Source organism: Acanthopagrus latus, chromosome 19, assembly GCF_904848185.1.
Source record: "Acanthopagrus latus isolate v.2019 chromosome 19, fAcaLat1.1, whole genome shotgun sequence".
NCBI classification, from domain to species: Eukaryota; Metazoa; Chordata; class Actinopteri; order Spariformes; family Sparidae; genus Acanthopagrus; species Acanthopagrus latus.
Window position 1 is genome coordinate 15,571,834 of NC_051057.1, and position 21,758 is coordinate 15,593,591.

The 21,758-nt window shown below is 42.9% G+C and overlaps 2 protein-coding genes across 11 annotated transcripts in view; one reads left to right on the top strand and one right to left on the bottom strand.

Moving 5' to 3' along the window:
• Positions 1-639: 639 nt before the first annotated feature.
• chpf2 (chondroitin polymerizing factor 2) lies at positions 640-4,736 on the top strand. The gene is made up of 4 exons (XM_037078484.1): positions 640-946; positions 1,537-2,101; positions 2,223-2,405; positions 2,852-4,736. The coding sequence occupies exons 1-4, from the start codon at positions 675-677 to the stop codon at positions 4,124-4,126; spliced, it is 2,295 nt and encodes a 764-aa protein (XP_036934379.1). The 5' UTR covers positions 640-674; the 3' UTR covers positions 4,127-4,736.
• A 3,073-nt stretch (positions 4,737-7,809) lies between these two features.
• Positions 7,810-21,758, bottom strand: part of smarcd3b (SWI/SNF related, matrix associated, actin dependent regulator of chromatin, subfamily d, member 3b) — a 45,594-nt gene continuing 31,645 nt past the window's right edge. For 5 of the 10 annotated variants that reach the window (XM_037079705.1, XM_037079707.1, XM_037079706.1 and 2 more), the window contains 11 exons: positions 20,519-20,641; positions 20,021-20,146; positions 19,401-19,496; positions 16,095-16,142; positions 15,647-15,748; positions 15,181-15,342; positions 14,021-14,118; positions 13,511-13,646; positions 12,323-12,445; positions 11,755-11,856; positions 7,810-11,081 (listed from right to left, as the gene is read on the bottom strand). In XM_037079705.1, the coding sequence (XP_036935600.1) occupies positions 11,028-11,081; positions 11,755-11,856; positions 12,323-12,445; positions 13,511-13,646; positions 14,021-14,118; positions 15,181-15,342; positions 15,647-15,748; positions 16,095-16,142; positions 19,401-19,496; positions 20,021-20,146; positions 20,519-20,641 (1,170 nt within the window). In that variant the 3' untranslated portion in view covers positions 7,810-11,027. The remainder of the gene's footprint in view (positions 11,082-11,754; positions 11,857-12,322; positions 12,446-13,510; positions 13,647-14,020; positions 14,119-15,180; positions 15,343-15,646; positions 15,749-16,094; positions 16,143-19,400; positions 19,497-20,020; positions 20,147-20,518; positions 20,642-21,758) is intronic. The other 5 variants (XM_037079702.1, XM_037079710.1, XM_037079704.1 and 2 more) reach the window with 3 other exon arrangements.

Below are 21,758 nucleotides of genomic sequence, written 5' to 3' on the forward strand. Positions count from 1 at the left end.
TAATGTCAGATATCAAAACTTTCGTGTCCTCTTGCTTTGAGTTTTTCAATTGGTGACCAGCTGGTTCAACGTCAACTCGGACTCAAACTTTACCAGGTGACATTTAGCGTCTTGCTACGTTAGTTAGCTGAGTTTAGAGACGGCTATTAGCGGTATCGCTAGCCAAAATTAGTTAGGCTAATTAACGCAAACGTTGGCGCAAACGGCTATGAATACACAGAGGAACGTCACACGGTCGTTACGACATTGAATAGCATAACCAGCTTGGCGTGTTAGACAGCAGTTACACAGCAGTACACCTTAATGATACTGTGCTATTTGCAATATGTTTTCTTAAAAGTACAAACACCGTTTCTTTACAATCATTTGGGCATCTTCAGGTATGGAGTTGGAGCTAAAATAGCATTTCTTACATATGAGAAAATTGTAATGTGTAGCTCTACAAGCTAGGTTAATGTTCAAATATAACCTTCGCTTGATTAGAAACTTTAAAACGACTACCTCACAAGATGGGACCGAGGAAGGAGACACCATGTGACATGCAAGGCAATTTTCTGCCTGTGTCATCAAATTAACTTTCCTCAACGTAGCTCCCTGTGTTAAGCTCGGGCAGGAGAGCTGGCATATTGGACATTTTTTCCAGCTTCATCAGCTGTAGCTCATAACTGCCAGACATGCGTCTTTCCTCACTTTTGGCCCTGTTCAGGCCTGCTTTACCCCTTATCCTCGGGCTGTCACTGGGATGTAGTCTGAGCCTTTTGATGGTGTCCTGGACACAAGGGGATACCGATGACTCCTGTGGAGATGAGCTGGCGAATGGGAGGCTCTTCCTGGGCAGAGGAGATGGCCAGAGGGACCCGAGGGATGGAGCTGGAGACGATGACTTCCAGCCACGTATCGTGCCCTATCACAAGGATCCCAACAAGCCACACAAGAAAGTCCTCAGGTGAGTGTGGAAATCATGCCTTTGTCAAAACATCACAGTAATGCTATGCTCTATGTAGAGATTGTATAAATGACAATGATATAGACGGAAATTTAACACATTTAAAGACAGATTTTTACAGGATGTACCGTACCACATGACTTTTTATCTTGATTAGTTTTAAGTAACTGAAGACAATTTGCATCAGGATTTACATTACTTGACTCTCTATTTAATAGGCTTACATTTAAATCTCCCCTCCAATAAGGTAATTGTACTGAGAGCAGAAGGATCTACAGTATACTGAAGCTCAGATGTGGGGATCAGACCTCAGCACACATTTCCACCTCCTTTTATTGCTAATGTCAAATCCTATAGCTGATTATTGGCTGGGAAATGCCTCACAAATACAGGATATTTCACCAGACTTTTCAACGATTTTGATGTTTGTCTTAAAATAGATTCAAAGCTTTATGTAAATGTATTGAGGTCTGTATTTCTTGTGACAAGTTGACAGTCAGAAGAATGTGTTGCCTTTATTCTGTTTGTGTTTTCAGGTCCTCTGTTGTTTTTCGTTCTTTCTGTTAATGTTAATCCGTCCATCTCCACAGGACACGGTATATCCACACTGAACTGGGCATCAGAGAGCGTTTGCTGGTGGGTGTGCTGACTTCTCGGGCCACCCTCAACACGCTCGCCGTGGCGGTGAATCGCACAGTTGCCCACCACTTCCACCGCACCTTTTTCTTCACAGGCCTGCGTAGCCCTAAGGTGCCTCACGGCATGACTGTGGTAGCCCATGGTGATGACCGCCCAGTGTGGCTTATGTACGAGACAGTGCGTCACCTCCATCAGCACTACGGTTCAGACTATGACTGGTTCTTTTTAGCTCAGGATGACACCTACATGCAGGCAGATCGTCTGTCAGAGCTTGTAGGCCACCTCAGTGCAGGTCAGGACCTGTACATGGGCAGGGCGGAGGAGTTCATTGGTGGAGAGGAGAAGGCACGCTACTGTCACGGGGGTTACGGCTATCTGCTGTCCCGCAGTCTGCTGGCTCGTCTGCAGCCCCACCTCGACACTTGCCGTAATGACATCCTTAGTGTGAGACCTGATGAGTGGCTGGGCCGCTGTATTATTGACTACCTGGGGCTCAGCTGTGTGGAGGTACACCAGGTAAGAAGTGTACATGGAAATTATCAAACAAAAGGGAATTTCTTTTTTATCAGTTGAAGACAGTTTTATTGGCAGAATATGCACACTAACATCTCTTTCGCAATGGTTGTCTGCCTGACAGGAAATGACATATCGTTACTTTGAGCTCGGTAAAAACGCAGATCCAGAGCGTGAAGACAGCATACAGTTCAAAAACGCCTTCACGGTCCACCCTATATCAGAACCAAATCTCATGTACCGCCTGCACAAACGCTTCAGCCAGATTGAGTTGGAATGGACGTACCTACAGATTCAACAGCTGCAGGTTTGTAAAACTTGACACTGATATAAGTTTGTTTGTGTTACTCATATCTGATGGGACGGTGTCAGTGATCTGCTTCGGGGATGATAGAGATCTGTGTGAGAGCATAGGGTTTGTCCTCTTTTCCACCACACCCACCTTTTGAGAGCCAAGGCAGAAATTCCTGACTGATACAATATGTAAATATATGTCAGGATGCCAAGACAAGAGATTGGGTGTTTTGCTGGGGCATGAATGTTATATTCCAGTGTCAACATCTTGTAAAAATGATCTACTTGAGTATCCTCATTATGTGATTAAAGTAGCTGCTAATGATAGCTAATTAGTGCTGTTTTGATTTGACTTCAAATAAACCGCAGATAAAATTTCATAGTGTAGGAAAGGGAGATGTGTACACAGTTTTGACAGCTGGCTCCATTACATGATGGCTTTTTATGTGTACTCATCAGATGCAGATCAACAACCTGAGTGACCTGACACCAGAGGGTAAAGACGGAGTCACGTGGCCAATTGGAATCAACGCTCCCTTCAAGCCAAGAACCCGTTTTGAGGTTATAAACTGGGAGTACTTTACTGAAGAGCATATTTACTCGTGCATCGACAGCTCACCAAAGTGTGAGATGAGAGGGACCGACCGCGCCGATGTAAACGCAATTCTGGAGATTGCAGTGGAGCGTCTGAATGAACACTACCAGCCCCAGCTACGCTTCCGCAAGCGCCGTCTTCTTAACGGATACCGGCGTTTTGATCCCACGCGAGGTATGGAGTATATTCTGGATCTTGCGCTGGAAGCTTATACCCAGAAAGACCACAGTCAAGTCATTGCCAAACGGGTAAACTTGCTACGACCTCTAAGTGCCGTTGAGATTATCCCCATGCCCTATGTGACGGAGGCAACGCGCGTGCAGGTCATCCTGCCCGTCACTGCCCAAGATCAGGACTATGTGGGTAACTTCCTCGACATGTACGTGATGAACACTTTGGACACCCATGACAATGTTTTACTCACATTCCTGTTCATTTATGATCCGTTTGATGCTCAGCGAGTGAGCCAGACTGATGTGTTTGCTGGCATTAAGGCCATGATAGGTGAGGTGGAGAAGCGCTACGGTGATGTTAAGATCCCCTGGATCAGCGTGAAGACGGAGGTGCCATCGCAGGTTAAGCTGATGGACATCATCTCTAAGAAGCACCCAGTGGACACATTGTTTTTCCTCGCTGGCGTGTGGACAGAAGTCAATGCTGATTTCCTGAACCGCTGCAGAATGAACGCCATCAGCAACTGGCAGGTCTTCTTCCCCATCCACTTCCAAGAGTACAGTCCTGCTGTCATGTACCGTGACCAACAGCCCTCGGCCGCGTCCTCCTCTTTTGCTTCAGAGTCACTGCGAGATGGCCACTTCGACCGCCATGTCTTTGACGAGGCTTGCTTTTACAACGCAGACTACATGACTGCTCGGACCAAGATGGCTGCCGACATCTTGGACAACGAGGAGCTGCTGGAGAGCATGGACGTATACGACATATTTGTACGTTACTCGGGTCTGCACGTTTTCAGAGCTGTAGAGCCGGCGCTGATCCAGAAATATGTGCGGCGAGCATGCAACCCACGGTTCAGCGAGGACATCTACCACCGCTGTGTCCTCAGCAACCTGGAGGGTCTGGGGTCACGCTCACATCTCGCCATGGCTCTCTTTGAACAAGAGCAGGCCAACAGCACCTAGAAGCCTGGAGTTCTTGAGAGCGGACCTCAAACATACCGACTGGACAAAAGGATACTCATGATGAAAATGTGAATTGTAAAATGATACTTTTATCCACACACTGAAATTCTTGCTGTTGTATTTGGCACAAAAAGCTCAGAATCAGATAAAGACAGCACAGTGTTGCCATGGACAGTTTGACTCGGCAATTGTTTGCTGATGCAGTTTCCTACGTGTGTCCTCCAGCTGAAAACCTCTGTGTTCTGTGTTTATGAGGACCTTGGACTTAGCAGACTATAACTTGGAATCTGTCATGTCTCGATGAATTATGAGTCAAGGAGGTGTCTTTACACATTTCAATGAACGTGGACTGCTTGTACTCTGCCATTAATGTATTCTCAAAGGAGTCCAGCGAGAATATTTATACTCCTTTAGAGAAATATAGCAGGTTGTGTCTTGAACAAAGGCCTTCATTGTTAATGATTATTTGAGGAAAAAACTTGAGCCATAAGTCTTCTTTCATGGAGATTTTTAAAGTAATACTGGAAACAATCCGAAGCCGTTGGCTGCCTTTTCATTTAATATATGTTCTTTTTTTAAGAGGTATTAAAGAGTGATATTTCTGCTCAGAGTTGTTTCCTCATTCCTACTATTCAGGGTGTGCAGAAATGCCTCTTTCAGTGTCATTAGACACAAAGACAACTGTTTATGAGATCTGTATGCAGTGTGCGTGAACAGTTACACCTGGAGGTATTTGCTGTCTGAAGAAAAGGCAAACATGGCAGAAAAATCAGCTGTGATGGCGTGTTCATACTGAGAATATTGCATCTTCTAGTCTCTCCGGTTTGCCTGAAAGCTTTACTGCAGCACCTGGAGGCAGTGAACAGTTTGTTCCAAAGCAGCCTGCCCCGCCTCGTCTCCTCATATTAAGTCAGTAATTCTCCACCCCGGCCCGGGCCTCCCTGGGTTTTGGCGAGTAGTCAGTACGAATGTGTCTTTGGGGAGAGAAGTGAACCCAGTGCCCAGAGGGAGGGTCGTGTCTACCTAGCCGAGGTCCGCTGTGGCGTGGGTGGTTAACCTTCACAGCAAGATGGTTGAACGACCTGAATGGGCCTACTTCACACGGCCTCCTCTCCCTCCTCCTCCTCCTCTCTGAGGGGGCGAGACGTTCACGCTGAGGCCCACTGACCTCCCCCAACCCACAAAACTTCTCCACCAGCTCGGGAGAATAGTGGAGCAGCAGAGTGAAAGAGGCTCTTTCTGAGGTGCAGTCAGCGTTACAGCGCTGCTGTAATGCGCCGTGTGGAAAGGCCTCCACCTGCTTCCTTGTGGTGAGGTCAGTGAACAATAAAAAGTCTGTCTGCTGCCTCTGAGAAACGTCTAGCTCATACAGGATATTTAACCCAACGATGAGAGTGAGCACAAAATCAACACTCGACCGATGCAGAGTGTTCTTATTGTGAGCGGTAATTAGCAAGGCTGCACAATTATCACATTAATTGGACGCTAGATTCTTACTTAAAGAAGCAATGTGGAATATGGAGAAAAGTAGACTTTATTCGATGTCATTTATGAAGTGAAGTGCTGCTGTGGTTGAAGACAGCAAAGTTTTTGGGAAATCAACAGCTGCCTTTCAGTAATTTTGCCCATTTAATGTTTTAGAATAATAACCATTTACTGAGGGCGCAACATGATTTGCTGTTTAGACATAATGACAGTGTGCAGGTAGGTTAGTCTCCCTGTCACTGTTGTTGCCGACTGGTCAGGGATATGTTGTTTTGATGGCAGCGGTAAAAGTACATCTGTCTGCAGAACAGCCCTGTTACCAGAAACCACAGGACAACCCATACCTTGATAGGTCAGAGGCAAGTCCGATCCCGATTGGGCCTCCGTGGATCGTCTCATGAATGTTTAATTGGATTGGAATCTGGGAGTTTTGGGGCCAGATTGATACCTTGAGCTCTTTGTTACATTCCCCAGGCCATTCCTGAGTATTGTTTCTGGTGTGGCAGGGAGCATAGTTCTGCTGGGCAGGGCCACTGCTATCTGGGAGTGCTGGTGCCATAAAGGCAGGGAACTTGGTCTGCTGCGATGTTTAGGAGTGCAGTGCATGTCACGAGTTTTTACTCATTGTCAGATAGCATCCACATGAATGCCGGTACCCACAGTTTCCGAGGACAAACACGTCATTTTAACACATTATCGTTTTCCAGTTTAAGAGCTAAGTTAGCTAAAACTCATAAAAATTATATTCCAACCGCTGAATACTTAAATGTATAAAGGTAACACACTCAAATCTTCAGCACAGTCAACAAACCTCAATTTCACCAAGTCATTCTCATCATATGTTTTACTCGTTGTTGTGTTGTTACGAAAACACGTTTAAGGGACCTGAGGACGTTAACTGCCAACCACTTCCTTTACACAACCAACTCCGGCATATAAATTACACAACCTCCATTTTCCTGCATGCTCTGATAGCTTCAGTGCTAGGCCGAAGCATTATCATGTTGTTGACATGGCCAATGAAAAATTGGTGAAACTGAGTTTGAGCTTCTGTAACGATGACAAATATGACAGAAGATGTCTGGCAAAATGTGTTAAAATAGATCAATGGAAGGTGTCTCCATTAATTCTGTGATTGTTCTGTTTATAACGCAGTAATTCACCACATGCTGTATAATCAAGTGGGAGTGAGATGCTGCAAAATTATAGTTTAAACACTGAAACACAGATATGATGACTGGGGAGAAACACACCTTTTTGCCAGAGGTAAAACTCAGCATATGGAAAAGAAAGCTTGAATGTACCAGTAATACAAGGTCCTGAGTGAATTACTCATCAAATATAAATGCGTTTAACACTGCAGCATCAAACACAGTGATATGCATGGAGTCAGAGAAATATTGTTTATCCGAATGCCATCACCAGTTACTTTAAGCCAAGATGTAATAACTGCCCCCTGACCTAAATGGCTCGTGACCTCTCACGGAAAGAAATCTGTCTAGTTTGGTCCCCTTGTCACATTTCGCAAGTCTGTGAGTTGCAAGCAGTTTGACCGACTGTTGAACTTTAAATATCTTGTTCCAAGGCGAAGGAGGTAACACAAGGATTAGAGAAAGGTCCAAAAAGCGTGGAAAGACTTTGCCACCATCACTCCCCCAATCTCACGACCCCTCAGATTTGTCTCGTGGCCCTTGGAAGGCAGAATCCACTGGGCTAATCCACCATCGTAGACGAAACTACTGTAGCTACAACTCAGTCAGCTACAACAGGAAAATGTTACTTACACAATAACAGCAACAACAATCAGTGTCAGTGTGAGTGACAATTTAAAGTAACTAGTACTTTTAAGTTAGTTTGCTTATAATACTTTAGATTGACTTAGAATTTGGACTTTTATTTGTAATCGAGTATTTTTATGTTGTGGTACTACTTCTTCCTCTGCCAGTGACATTTACTTGTATATACACTATCACTCAGTCCTTGATAACGTAGAATTCAGTATTGCTATTTTGAACACGGTTTTAAACTCAGTATGAAACTCAGTTATATTTTTGATGCATATTTAAGTATTTCCCTGTAAAGCAGAGGTTATGTAGCTTTCAAAGAGCTCAGTTTTACACATAAATATGTACATTTTTAGTTGAACTAAGGTGCTGAGGTATAAAATGTGAAGGAAAAAAAAGACACTTCAGATATCATGGCATTTACAAACTTTGGCAAGCGCTTCTTTATTTACATCCAGGCTGTCTCGCAATGTCACAGCTGTTTTCCCTTTTTTCTTTTTTCTTTTCTTTTCTTTTCTTTTTTTTTTGTAGAATCACCAAACGAGTTTTTGCTCTTTACAGATATACAGTGTTATGTATACTATCATCTCCCTGTTGGTGACGCTCCGACAACAGTGTAAACAGAGAGGAAAAAGAGCAGATCCCACTCTTCACAAAACACATGCAGGGAGCGGGACAAAAACGTGTCAACAGTATGTCAGGGCTCTTAGTGACAGGAGACGCAGTAGTCTTGTTAACATTTTTGTCAGATATTCTCATGAACTGCGGCGCCTCAAAGCCGAGGTCACCCAGGAGTCGCAGCTTCTAGTTTCCTCCACAAGAGGGTGCAAGTGAATCAGTGACTGTATGACAACAAACGTGAATGCCCCGGCCGTACAAAGACAAACCACTCCAGGTCAGACACAGGACTAAAGATACTACCAATGACTACTGTTTCTCCTCTAACAAGTGCAGTTAATATAACTTAGTAACAAAAACACAGTTCAGAGAAAAAAAAAGGGAAAAAAAAATTAACACCTACAGTTAGTTGCTGGTAGGGCATATCATTTTTGGCAAAAAAGTTTTTCCAGAAGGCATTTCAACAAAGTCTTTTTGCTCGTCGCTCAGACTGCTCTGCCAGCATTTTTGTATTTACACGCACAGTCTCGTCAGATAATCAGATGTTTTAATTAACGTCCATGGAGCATGCATAGGTCATCGTGAAAATCGTTCCAATCGCTTTTTTCTTCTTCTTTTTTTTTTTTCTCGTGTGTATGCTGGGATAACAGAAGAGAGTCCCGACAAACAATTACAGCACAGTGCAAAGAAACCCAGAGACAGAAAGGTTCCAGCTAGAAACTGACTGCTGAGAGACAGACAGAGGGAAAATAATCCTCCATCTGACATTACAACATATACATACAAGTCTTAAAAAAATAAAATAAAATAAAAACAGGTGTAAAAGGAGATGGGTGCTGATTATAACATGTGTTACAGCTACTGAGAGTGAAAGCGAGGGAGGTCTCTCTTTGTTGCAGCTTCTAGCTCCCACGATAGTTAAGGGATGGACCTAAAATAAACCGCCCGACCCAAGACAGTACACAGAGGAACACTAACATTCCTGCTCTACTAATTTAAAACTCATAAAGCTCCCATACTGCACCGTGTAACTCCCCCTCCCTCCCCACATCCCTCCACCCCAAAAAGAAACACACACACACACACACACACACACACACACACACACACACACACACAGATAGTCTGTCGTATACTGTACAGCTGGCCCTCTTTGAAGGGATGAAAACATATTTACATTCACATCTCTAGAAAAGAAAATCATTCTTCTTCTTCTTCATGTAACATAAAAAGTGTAGAAATGGACACGTTTCTCCAGACCTGGGTTCAAGCGTTCAATTGCCAAGACAGTTTTAAACTTAGTTAAGGTTTAATTGGCTGCAAACATTCTTTTTAAAAAAACACAGAACGGTTCAAATTTCCCCCCTTTTTTTCTTTTCTTTTCTTTTTTTGCAGTTTCTCTTAAACCCAGGCGAGGATTTCTTTTTCTTTCTTTTTTTTTTGGTGCCCGTTTCTATTTCAGTGATCATGTTCTCTTCTTGTCGTTGCAACCTTTGGTAACACCTTCAGGACATTAAAAAAGAGCAGTTCATCCAAAAAGTTTTTTTTTAAAAATTCAGTCGTTAATGGAAAATTAACGAAAACAAAAGTTTTGTCATCCACAAAACATTTCTGAAGCTTCGTGGCGAAACGCTGTTGCAGCATTCTCCCGATCAACTGAAGCAGATGGGGACTTGTTTTAGAACATTAAAAAACCAACTGCAAATAAATATAAAACGTCATAATCAAAGGTTCAAGAGGCCCAGAGCGCCAGCATTTGCTTTAATGAGGCTTTATTTACATCTTTTTTGGTTGTTTTTTTGGATTTCAAAACGAGTCCCCATTGACTTCAGTTGTTTAGGAGAACGCTGCAGACGGCGCTTTGCTTGAAAGCTTCCGTCTGCTCACTCGACGACGAGGAGATGATGACCGAATTTTCATTTTTTGGGCGAACTTATCCTTTAACAGGCTTTAAAAACACACACACACTACACAAGGAAGAGGCAGTGAGCGACTTTGACAAAACAAATCAGTCGACGAGTCTAGACATGTGGAGGCATATTTCTTATATGAATAAGGGAGGGAAAAAGCTATTATTATTATTATTATTATTATTATTATTATTATTATTATTACGAGGATCGATACTCGTTTCTCCTTCAGTAAAACACTATTGTATCTCCACTAATAATAGTAATACTTAAGTTCACTAATACTGTTGTTAGAAATTACTGTATGAGACACACTGGATGATTTCTGATTGATTCACTCAGAAAACCTGAAAAATGAATGAAACAGCAACGATTCCCTGGAACCCAACGGCTCCCACTGTAATCTTGACTTTGCTGGTGTAATTAATCTTTTAAAAACACTCTCCTAATGAGAACAAATGAAAACACACACACACACACACACACACACACACACACAAGGAAACATAAAATGAAGACTCATCCAGAGCGCTGCGAGGCTCGAGTGTGACACTGCATTACATCTTGATACATTTGTCGCTCACAACACAGCAGCGTGTGTGTGTGTGCATGTGCGTGTGAGCAGTTGGGTTCAGAGTTTTCTCTTGACGTATTTACAAAGCAGAGAGTCGCGGATTGGAAGAGGAAGTTCTGTTCATGAGGCGGCGAGTCCGAGGATGCCTGTGGTCTGAGCGCTCGACCTTTCCGGAGGAGAATACATGCGGTTTAATGATGATGTCCTCGCAGTCCTGCACAGAGACGGGGCTAATACGCAGTGTGTGTGTGTGTGTGTGTGTGTGTGTGTGTGTGTGTGTGTGTGTGTGTGTGTGTGTGTGTGTGTGTGTTTGCGTCAAGATCAGGCTTCCATACATATGCGGGAAAACCTCCTCTAATTTCACAAACATCTGAGAAAAAAAAAGACAAAGGCCTTTTTTTTGTTTTGTTTTTAGTACTGACATTTTTAGAAGTGGAAGGTTTCACCAGACTACAGTGATGGCCTCACACACACACACACACACAAACACAGCTCTGAAATCAGTTGCACAGATTCAGGAGGGTCTTGGTTTAGGTGTTGCGCACAGCTAAGGCCTGTTCCAGCTCCTGTCTCCTCTGCTGGATCTGGAAAAGAAGGCAAAAGGAAAGAAGACTTGTGTTAGTGTGTGTGCAGATTTTTAAAAGGCGGTCTACTCCTTTCCCATGGCCAGAAGATGAGTTTGCCTTTTTCTTCTGGTATGCCACGTTCTTGAATGCACCATAAAACAGAGAGCAGTTGAAAGAAGGATCAAGGCCAGCATCACCGCTCCAGTTGAAAAATCTCTCAGCTTCTCAGAAAGGCGCTGGTGACGTCACCCTCGCTCTTTTTCTTTCTCCTATCCTACGTGATAATATTCACCGTATTTTCGTCTCCTATGGATCAGGTCCTACATCTTCCCTGCTCTGATGTCACGATGCCACATAAAAAAACAAACAGATAGTAAACTGCAGAGGGGCAGTTCGTATATGGTTGTCATTGACGCATGTGCAGCTTTTTTTCTCTCGGCACAAGAACGGCTGACAGCGGCCGTTGCTAAGGAGCGAGACATCTCGCTTCTCTGTCGAGAGTTCCACATGCGCATTATCGATCAGGCAGCTAACAAGCATGGAAGCCACGAACTGCCAGAGCTGGAGTCCATAAACACCCGGCAGAGCTAATGCAGATCTGGGAATGATTGTACCCTTTCCCACTGAGGAGAAACTGTTAGTGGTATTTTCCCCCAGTGTGAAACGGGTACAAGAGGGTTTTTTTCCTCACCTTGCAGTAGAAATAGCGGCTGACGGCCTCCTGGGACCAGGGCTCGTGGTAAAACGCCGCCCTCCTCTCCTCCTCAGGGTTCCCCACCACGTCTGTCATCAGCTGCAGCCGACAGGAAGGCACAATCATTAACGACAGGGCCAAATAATAACCATCATCAATATTTACACCTCACAAATGCTGATTGTGATCTGACTCTGTTTTTTAATAGACAAATATTGGATGTAATTTGCAGGAGGCAGTATTTCCAACCAGTTAATCATTTGTCTGAGGAGGATCCCTAATTATTTTCATGATTCAAAGTCAACCTTTGGGCCTTTAGCTCTGTATTGCTAATGTGATGAAGAGCCAGACTCTGTGTGTCTTTATTGGTGGGCTCATGCTCTGTCTGATCTGGGGTGTAAATGAACGGTTTCAAAAATAGTTTCACTGGCTTACACTCAGGAATGATCCTCCTGCATTTCATTTCCAGATCATGTCTCAAACAAAAGGCAGCGAGTCGCTCCAATGTGACTTTAAGTCATGAGACGCAACGACCGCGCTTGAATATAAAAAAGCAGCATCGAACCTTAAGGTCTCGGCTCTGGGATTTGAGCCAGTCCTGGATGTAGCCCTTGGGATCTCTGGAGAAACTGAGCATGAAGTCCCTCTGGATCTTCAGCTGGTTGATGGACTCGATGGTCTCGTGGATCTGAAAGAGAAGCAGTGAAAAAAGGCTACTGATTCAAATGTTTCCTTATGAAACTGACTGTAACTGGATGGTTGGATCACAGCTGAGGATCAAAATACACGTTTTCAACACTTAACACTGTTATTAGCAAGTATGTAGTTAGCACCTACATTACATCTGACAATGTATTACAGGCCTGGGGTTTGTATTTCTGACAGCGGTGTTGCAATCAAAAACTGTGGGGGGCACCAAATCACACAAAATGACAATTTCTACATAATGTTGCTTTGAAGGAAAAATGTTTAAAATCAGGAAAGCACCAGTGGCACACTGAGCGACTCCAAAGGTTCCCAGTCTCTTAAACTGTTTAAACCTTCACATCTACAAACAGCAAATACGCTTTTCTTCAAGAAATTATGAGTTTAACATTAACATTAAAACAAAAAGAGTATTAAAAATAAAAAATAAAATAAAAAAATACAAAGTGTTTAAGAGGTTAAATGCAAAAAAAAAAAAAAGAAAAAGAAAAAAAAAAAAAGGATGTTAACAATAAGAGGCGGTACTGAGGGAAAGATGACCAACCTGGTGAATTTTAAATCAGTATAATCTAATCTGGGCCTGAGTGTACAATGCCTTCATTCCCTATTCATTTTTGCCTTACCCCTTAGTATTCTGTCATTAGTGTAGTTGAATGAGATAAAAGGGTAACCGATATATCTGCTATCATGCAAAAGTAAAAAAAGGCAATACACTGGCAAAACATCAACCTGCCACGAAGCAGAAACAGTTCTGGAGCAAACATATTTCATAAAAGCTTCCTGCTCACGCACAACAACCCGCTCTCGACAAACATGTCGGCTTAAAAGTTAAAATGCGTCTGTTAAACGTTAATCTTGGTCACGCATTTGTAACAGCTCCCGCATTCAAAAAACAACAGGGCGTGAAATCCACCGCGAGCAAACGCTCCCGTTTAAAAATACACGTCCCCCACGAGGCAGCTTACTCGTCACCTCGCCGTGATTTACAGCATCAAAGCCGAGGCAGAATCAATCCGCAGTTTGCGTCCCGTGCTGTCGTGGCTCTCACCTTGTTGTCGAGCGAGGCGATCTCCTGCTGGTTGGCGGTGGAGAGGAGGAAGCTGCTCATCTGGCTCTTCAGGGGGTCTTCCACCTCCACGTCGATGTCGTAGCAGGCCGTCTTCTTCTGGTCGTTTGGATCCACGCTGACAGGAGCAAACGATCATTTGTGGAGAAGAGAGAATGTTACCACAGTACTTAAGGGACGGATCTTTTAATAAATCTTTCAAAGCTTACTGAAAATTCAAGAAAAGCCATTTAGTTATTTCTAACTTCTGAGGCCTCACTGAGAAAACAGAGAAGACTTTAATTACCATTTTAATGGGATATCTCGATCAAATGTGATGTTTTCTTACAGGGGCCCCAACAACAACATAAATACAGCCTGGCACAAATCCAAACATTCACTCAACATGTACTTAAAACTCATTTTTTCATACATCTTTGTTTGTCTCACTTGAACTTAATCTCAATCAGGCTTTCCTCATCAAATAAGAGAGTCCTGAAAAAGAGAACGTACCTGATGACGTGGTTGATGACGATGGGGTCGGGGGGTAAGAGGAGGTTGGTGAGGCGCTGAGGGATCTCAGAGAACTTCAGCCGAGGGCAGTCAAAGATCTGGAGGGGAATAAACATGGAGCGTGTGTGAAGAAATCTCTGCTTCGGAGCGCAGACACACACCGGGGCTTTGTGGACTTTTCTATACAGTTTTCCTTGAAGTGTCGAGCAAATTGGATTTGTGGGATTCAGTCACAGCTACAGCGAAACACTTCTCAAGCACCTTCAAGGCTCCTTAACCTACATTTTCAAGACCTTCAAAGCTTTTATGGTCACATTTAAACTGTTACTCTCTGGCTGGGTGTATTTTTCAAGGGCTGTATTCAAACTCATGCAGGTGTCTAACCTTGGCAACACATTGTCTAGTGTGTGGAGTGCATATCGTACGTTTACAGTGTAATTAGGAGATCACAGAGGTCACTAGCTTAACATCATGGTGATAGGCCCGCCTCATCTCCTCCTCCTATACTAGCCACTCAGCGTTACCTTACCGACCCGCCCCCAGCTATTTCATTCACAAAAACAGGGACCTGTGGCCATTCTGGACGGCTGATGTTAGTTGTTGCTCTTTTACTGCAGCTGCACCGGTTGCACCGCCAATACTTATGCCACTGACAGAGGTCTGTATTTCGAGATAGATACACTTCATATTACTCTCATTATTGCAGTAATATTATATCCTCAGCGGTGGAGAGTAGAATACTTTTACTCATGTACTGCACACAGGTATACCCATGTTGTGCTACTCTATACTCCACTCAGCTTTTAACTCTACATTTATTTGACACCTGTAGTTTCTTTTCAAAATAAGATTTTGCATTAAAAAAAAAAAAAAGACCAAATCAGTTTATAAAATATAATTTGTGAGATGTTAAACCAGTGGCTGATGAGTGTCTTTCCCCCTCTAAACCTTTCAGATTGTTTCATTTTGATTATTTTACTTGTGTTTCTTGTCCTGCTACTTGTACTGCTCCTAAGCATTAACAGAGATCAAAACCTCCGCAGAGTACCTTTACAGTAAAAGACCTGAGTACTTCTTCCATCGCTGCATGTTTTCGACGACACTGATTTTAATATTCATGCTACAACAGTGTGATTTATAGCGCACAGTGAGTCCCATACCTGTTGGAAGTACTTGTCACAGTTGATGTACTCCTTGTCATGGGAGTCCTGCAGCTTGTTGGTCTTGATGTACTGCCAGAGGGCCTGGATGATGCAGGAGCGGGTCTGAGTGTGAATGCCAAGCAGGCGAGCCAGGCGAGGGTCCAGCTTAAACTGGGGAGGCTGTGGAGACGATGTAATCGCATTACGACACTTCCTTTTACAACCGCCCACCTCGGAGCTTTTCACATCAGCTACATCACATCTGACAGCCTTATCGTATTCCCCCCCCCAGCCTGGATGTCAGGTTTAAAAATGGAGTCTTAAATGGGCCCTCTAATGTTTGTGTTGGTTTATCAGAGATGTGAGGCCTGCAGGTTGTCACTACAACAGCTGATTGTAATGGCATGCATTAGTCACGGAGCCGTAACTGTGTTTCTGGACAGAGTTGTGAGCCGTTATGAGACTGTGTTCGCCTCCTCCTCACCTGGTAGTCCAGCATCAGCAGCAGAGTGCAGCGCACGCTCACGTCTCCCGGCCTCTTCACCTGGAAGCCGTCCGTCTCCTGGGTGGTGGGCGTGCGGTGCCACTGAAAGAGCAGACAGCGACACGTTGACTTCACCCGCAAAACTGAATGATCATTTGTGTTAGTTTCACACCTCATTAGCTGTTTGTTTCACACTTATTAATCAGAATCTCTAATTAATTCCCCTTTTTCTGAATCAGCTTAACGGGATGCTACAAGACACTTTGTTCAGCCAAAGTCAGAGTAGTTTTTGGTTGCTTTGGATCAGAGATTTCTACATTTTTGGTTTTGTTTGATGTGGTTGAGCTCATCTGGAAAAAGGTGATGTCACACATTTCCCACACCAATCAGACTTTTGACGACATTTGACTCAAATTATGATGACAGTAGGTGGGGGTTGTTTACTTACGTTGACAGCAGTGTGAGTCAAATGTGGCCGAACCACACCCAGACAGTCCTGATGAAGCAGATAGAGTTTTTTAGCCACGTGAGCAGCATGGCTCTAGGAATGACAATGTCGGTTGTTCCATCAATCTACCATTTTATGAAATATTTCATCAACTCTAACATGGATTTAAATGAAATTTTTTATTTATGAAAAACCAAAACTGTTTGATGAGTAGTGTTTCAAGTTTGAATTAAGTGTGTTTTACAGTGAGTTAATGAGGCAAATAAGCTAATTTTAATTAGGTAAAAGAAATAAATTTAAATTTACCAGGTTTTCTGTTTGGTTAGGAAATTAGATGCAAGAGTATTTCCTTTCTAGACATTTTCTGAGGATCTTATTCAATTATTAGCTTCGAGAGCTCGTAAAGAGTAGCAAAGCTATGGGACTATTCCCTCTTGCTGGTAAAAAGTAGTATTCTGAGACAGAACAGGTCAGGGGAACCTGGTTAGCATGTTAACTTCACTGGACATCTCTGCAACAACATTCACAATTGACCTAATGTCAAAACTGTTGTTCCTTGGCATTCTGTTGATAATGTTAGTTCAATACTAAAATTCTGGATATATCTTATATTCCTTTCAGGAAACTGCAAACTGTTCAAAGTTGGAGGTTTGGCATAATAAAAGGTCCAATGTGGAGGATTAAGCAGCCTCTAGCTTTGTGTCTTTACAACTAGTGTAAAAAAAAACCTCACCTCACCCTCCCCTATAGTGTTCGTTAAAAGACTCTGGAGCCAGTGTTCAGATTGTCCGTTCTGGGCTCCTGTAGAAACATGGTGGCCCACTTCCGCTGTAGATTTAAAAGGCTCGTGCTAAGGTAATGACAGCACAACGATTCTTAGCTTTGGGTGGCCGTACAGCAATAAAAACGTAACTATGACTATCATACTCTATTTCTGCTGACAGATGCCCCTACATCCTACACACTGGACCTTTAACACAGGTGCAAAAAGAAACTAGCCTATTCAGTGCTCCTACATCTAGTAACCTTGATCTCGACCACGAGTCTGCGGTGTGATGAGAGGTTAACTTTTTGCAAACTAGCCATGCACAGTGTACTGAGACCAACATAGCAAAAGCTTAACCTTGTGGTTGTGCAGCTGAATGGTCTCACACCATCAGAGGAGACTTGAGGTGAAAGAACAGAAAAACTAAGCATCCACCCGGCCAAATTCAACTAGACCCGCACGATTCTGTGTCTCAGTCTTTGTATTCGCACACCTCCTCTGAGTCTCACCGCAGATTAAACGACTTATTTACAACTCCGTTTTATCTTGACTGCTCTGAAAACTGAAAAGAGAAAGCACTTAAAACACCATCTCCAATACGGTGGATCGCAGTGAGTTGGCATGCAATACAGAGTAATGTTTTCCTCCAATCAATGGCTGACTCAGAGCAGATTAAGTACTGATTGTAGCTCAAGGTAGAGAAAAATTTCTTTTGATGGAAAATCATTCAAAGCGAACCACCTGAGTGCCTCGCTAAAATACCCTCTTAAAAGGAGGAACCTTGAGAAGTCATGATTTTCACTCCGAAACTCTTAAAGTGGGGTTTTTTTTTCCCAGGTCAATGCAATTCGCGAGGATACGAAGTGAAGGGCGGCTTATGATTGTTTTTTAAAAGTAAGCACTTGTTTTTTGTTTTTTTTTCCAAGCTCTCACACCTGCATGTTTAAACAACCTTGCAATGTTGAAATGTTTTTTTTTTTTTTAAAAAAACACCCTCCTCTGTATGCTGTTCTAGAGGATCAAGTTATTGAAAAGGAAAGATGGCAGTCCCTTCTTTCCGTCTATTTTATTTGTATTCATTGAATGTGGGTGTTAAAGGGAGCAGGTTCGTGGGGTGATTGTGGCTTTGAGACTGAACCAGACATCACAAAATAACAATTTTTCAGCAAGTGGCTCTCGCTGCATGATGAGGAGGCCGTCACTGACCCTGACTGCATGGCTGAAGAGACTGCATACAAAAGCTCTTTATTATTCATAGATGTGATTTCAGATGAAAGCACTGACCCGTGAAGTGACCAACAGGACAGCTGTACAGAAGCGAACATAGTCCAAATGGGCTATAGAGATAAAACTAACATTCGAAGCTTTAAAGAAGTTGTCGCTGAGAGGTAGACCATGAAAAATGTCCATTATTGCTGATTCAAGAGAGTCTAAACAGGTAATATAAGTGAAAACACCTGTGTGGGTGGTCATTAATGGAACTGAGCCATCGATAACAAAATTAGCTTCATCTGCTTGTTTCCTTCAGAGACATGTCTGCTGTGAGAAAGCAGAAATTTCAACCCACAAGAACATTATTTAATTTTAAATCCAGAGCTGGAGCATAAAACAAAGCTAGCTTAGCTTAGCATTGAGGATTTAGCTAACCTGGCTCTGTTTGAAAAGCTCACTAATTAATATGTTATAAATTGATTGTCTGATGTGTACAAAAGCCAAAAGGGAAAAAAATAAAATAAAATTGCTGTTTTGCAGCGCGCCTCAGGCTACAGCAGCTAACAGGCTAACATAGCTAACTGACAGTCTCCTGGCTGTTGCTTCGAGACAACTTTTTATTAACAAAAACACCTTTTTAGGTTGAGCGTTTAAATGTTTACAGATTGACGTCAGTGTTTTACCCTGATACTCATTACTTCATTTCAAAGTCACTGTGCAAGAGCAAAAATGTGTTGGTGTCATTTATAAATAACCTACTAAAAGACAGCGCTGTATTACCGACCTAGCATTTTAGCATGTTACAATGTTTCTTATTTGTGGCGTAAAGCACAGCGTTAAATAGACAGTGTTGTTTATTTATTTAAAAAGTTAAATAAATACAAATTAGCTGTTTACAGAGAGGGACCCTCATGGTGGCTATCAGGCTAACGCTGCTAACATTCTCCTGAGTGTGGCCACAAGGATGAGCATTTATTACTCAAAAAATATATTTTAGGTTGAATATTTCTTTAAAAGTGGATGTCAGCATTTTACCCTCATATTTGTATTTTCATGTTTTCATATGTATTGGACGGGAGCAAAAATGTGTGATTGTACAAATAGCTACCTTCAGACTGTGCTGTGTTATCTACCTAGCAGGTTAGCATGTTTGTTATTTGCAGGTCGAAAGTGCAAGATCAAATAGAAAGTGAAGATTAGAAACACTGATCGTTGTGACAAAATAGTCTGTAAGAGCAGGTAAAAGGTTGATCTGATGGCAGGTCTGCACTTCTTAACTTAGCCCCCTTCTTCTGTGCACAGAGTGCAGCAGCCAAGCGTGAACTGACCTCAACCAGGTGGTTGTCAGGACCGTAGAGGTCTTTGTCCAGCTCAATCACCAGGCTCTTAAAAAACGAAGAGAACTTCTTTTTCTGCTTCCCCGGCTGTGAAACAGAGAGAGATGTGGTCAGTTAACGTCTAAAATCAGACACATCAAACACCTACACGCACACACACACACACACACAAGAGCAAACACTCCTCTTTTTGTCTTTGCTATCAGCAGCAATACTCGTCAAAAAAAAAAAACCACAACAGGGCAAGTGAGATCAGACGCCAGATATTCTCAGGGTCCACTTCCTCCGAGCTCAACCAGAAATATTTGTGGTTTCTGAAACTTTAATGCTCCCCACTGCTGCGAAATGACGGCCCTGACCTGGACCGCTGAGAACATGAGAGCGTTTTGAATGGAGGCTTACGGGCAAAACACGCAAACGCGAGATCATTCTGCTTCTCGCGCTGCGTGGACAGCATAGTAAGTGTGTTGAGAGCATCATTACCGAGTGTGACTGCCAGCCATAAGTGTCACACATTCACGATTATGATCTCAGATCCTTCTTAGAATCACACATCAGTAAAGTTTATTTTCACCTTGAAATTGACCACGCTACTAAATTAGAATACTCACATCATCCAGCAACTTTCCCTCCACTCGCAGTTCCCAAGATGCAATGCTGCCGTCTGAGTCATCAGCGTCCGGTCTGGCAGGGTTGAAGGTGTTGGATATGTAAAGTCTCAGTTTACGCTTTTGCTGCTGACACAAGGGCACATTAAATAGCACAGTTTAAACCAACGTTTCACAAAAAAAATTAATAAAATTCATTAAAATGTCCTGCTGCAGGTGCCCTGTCTGAACTCATTAACACAGTATAAAAGCAGATGAATAAAGTGCTTTCATCTAACAGGAGTCGTGAAATCTTCAGCCTTGAAAAAAGACATTTTTGTGTGTGTTTTAAGGTGACACCGAACTAAAAGAAGTGAAAAATGAAATCCGCTGATAAAAAGATAAGGCAGTTTCAAGAAATTTTAATGCCTTATGAGATGCAAAAAGATACTTTAAATTACATGTTTGCCCTTGCAGAGGTGAATAATTTGTCACGTTGGCTGCTCGTTTTTTTGTCCTAACCTTCATCGGTCTCTTCAGCGCCTCCTGGATGTCCACACGTTTGCGCATGATGGTCTGGTCCAGTTTGCGCTCAAACGCCAGCAGATCCATGTAGGCCTGAGACTCGGGGACCAGCTCACGGATCTGCGCAGAGGGGAGGAGATGACGATCTCGCGTTAAAATCACCGTAACTGCAGTATTTCACATGGACAAGATTAAGGAGACCGATCAGCTGTCTTGAAATCAATGAGGGGATTAAGGAAGATAAGCTGTTGTGCAGCAGGGGGTCCGGTGTCTTGTTTCAAGGACATGCAGCCACGCAAAACAAGCTGTTCTCTCAAGGAATGAAGAGGTGTGACGTACAAGGGGCCTCAGGAAGAGTTAGTGTTTGATAGTGCTGCGGTTTGAGTTTGTGGCTTGGCTACTTCCTGTTTTATTTTGAAGTTCTATCCTCATGTGTCTTGTTTCACTGTCCACTGCCTCCCTTTGTCTGTTTTCTCGCCCTTTTTCTGCGTTCACCAGTGTCCCATCAGTTAATCACTGCCCTGTGTATTAAAGTCCTTGTTGTCTGTTCTCTCATTGTCAAGTCGCTGTTCTGCTCTGCCCCCCGTGTCCTTGTGTCCTCCCTGTTCCACCTCCCCCCCGTGTGCTTCCGGCTTTTGGTTCCTGATTCCTCGCATTATTCCTGGTTTACACTCGCCTTTTGTTCGGATACCTGCCTTTGTGTCTTGCTATATATATATATATACACATACATATTATAGATAATAGATGTGACCACTATGTGCTTTTAAATCAGAACGTATGGTTCGATTGGCCAGCTAGCTAAAATAGCCTTGGTTTAGAAACATATTATTATTTAATCAGAGTGACATAGTAGAGCGCTGTTTCTCCCTTTTTCCACCTTTATACTGCCTTTTTTTTATATGAGCCTTCATGTACCAACAACTTTTCTTTATCTTTTAGAAATCCTCTCCTTTATTGGGTTTCACATCATAGCAACAGTTGCACAGTCATCTTCAGTAATATGTACTTTTTCTGTTTTTTATTGAAAGGGGGCGTTTTAGGGGTATTTATTAAACACTATTTTCCAATTCTTCCAAATTTCCTCAACTGTATCATCCTACAGCCTCACCGAAAAAGTAATTCTTGCCATTTCAAAAAAGTAACAAATGATATTGCACCAGGTCTCCAAGGATGGAGGCGTCTGTCTGAAGCCAAGCTCTGTTTACAGTTACCGTTAGGAATATGGTGCTGAGCT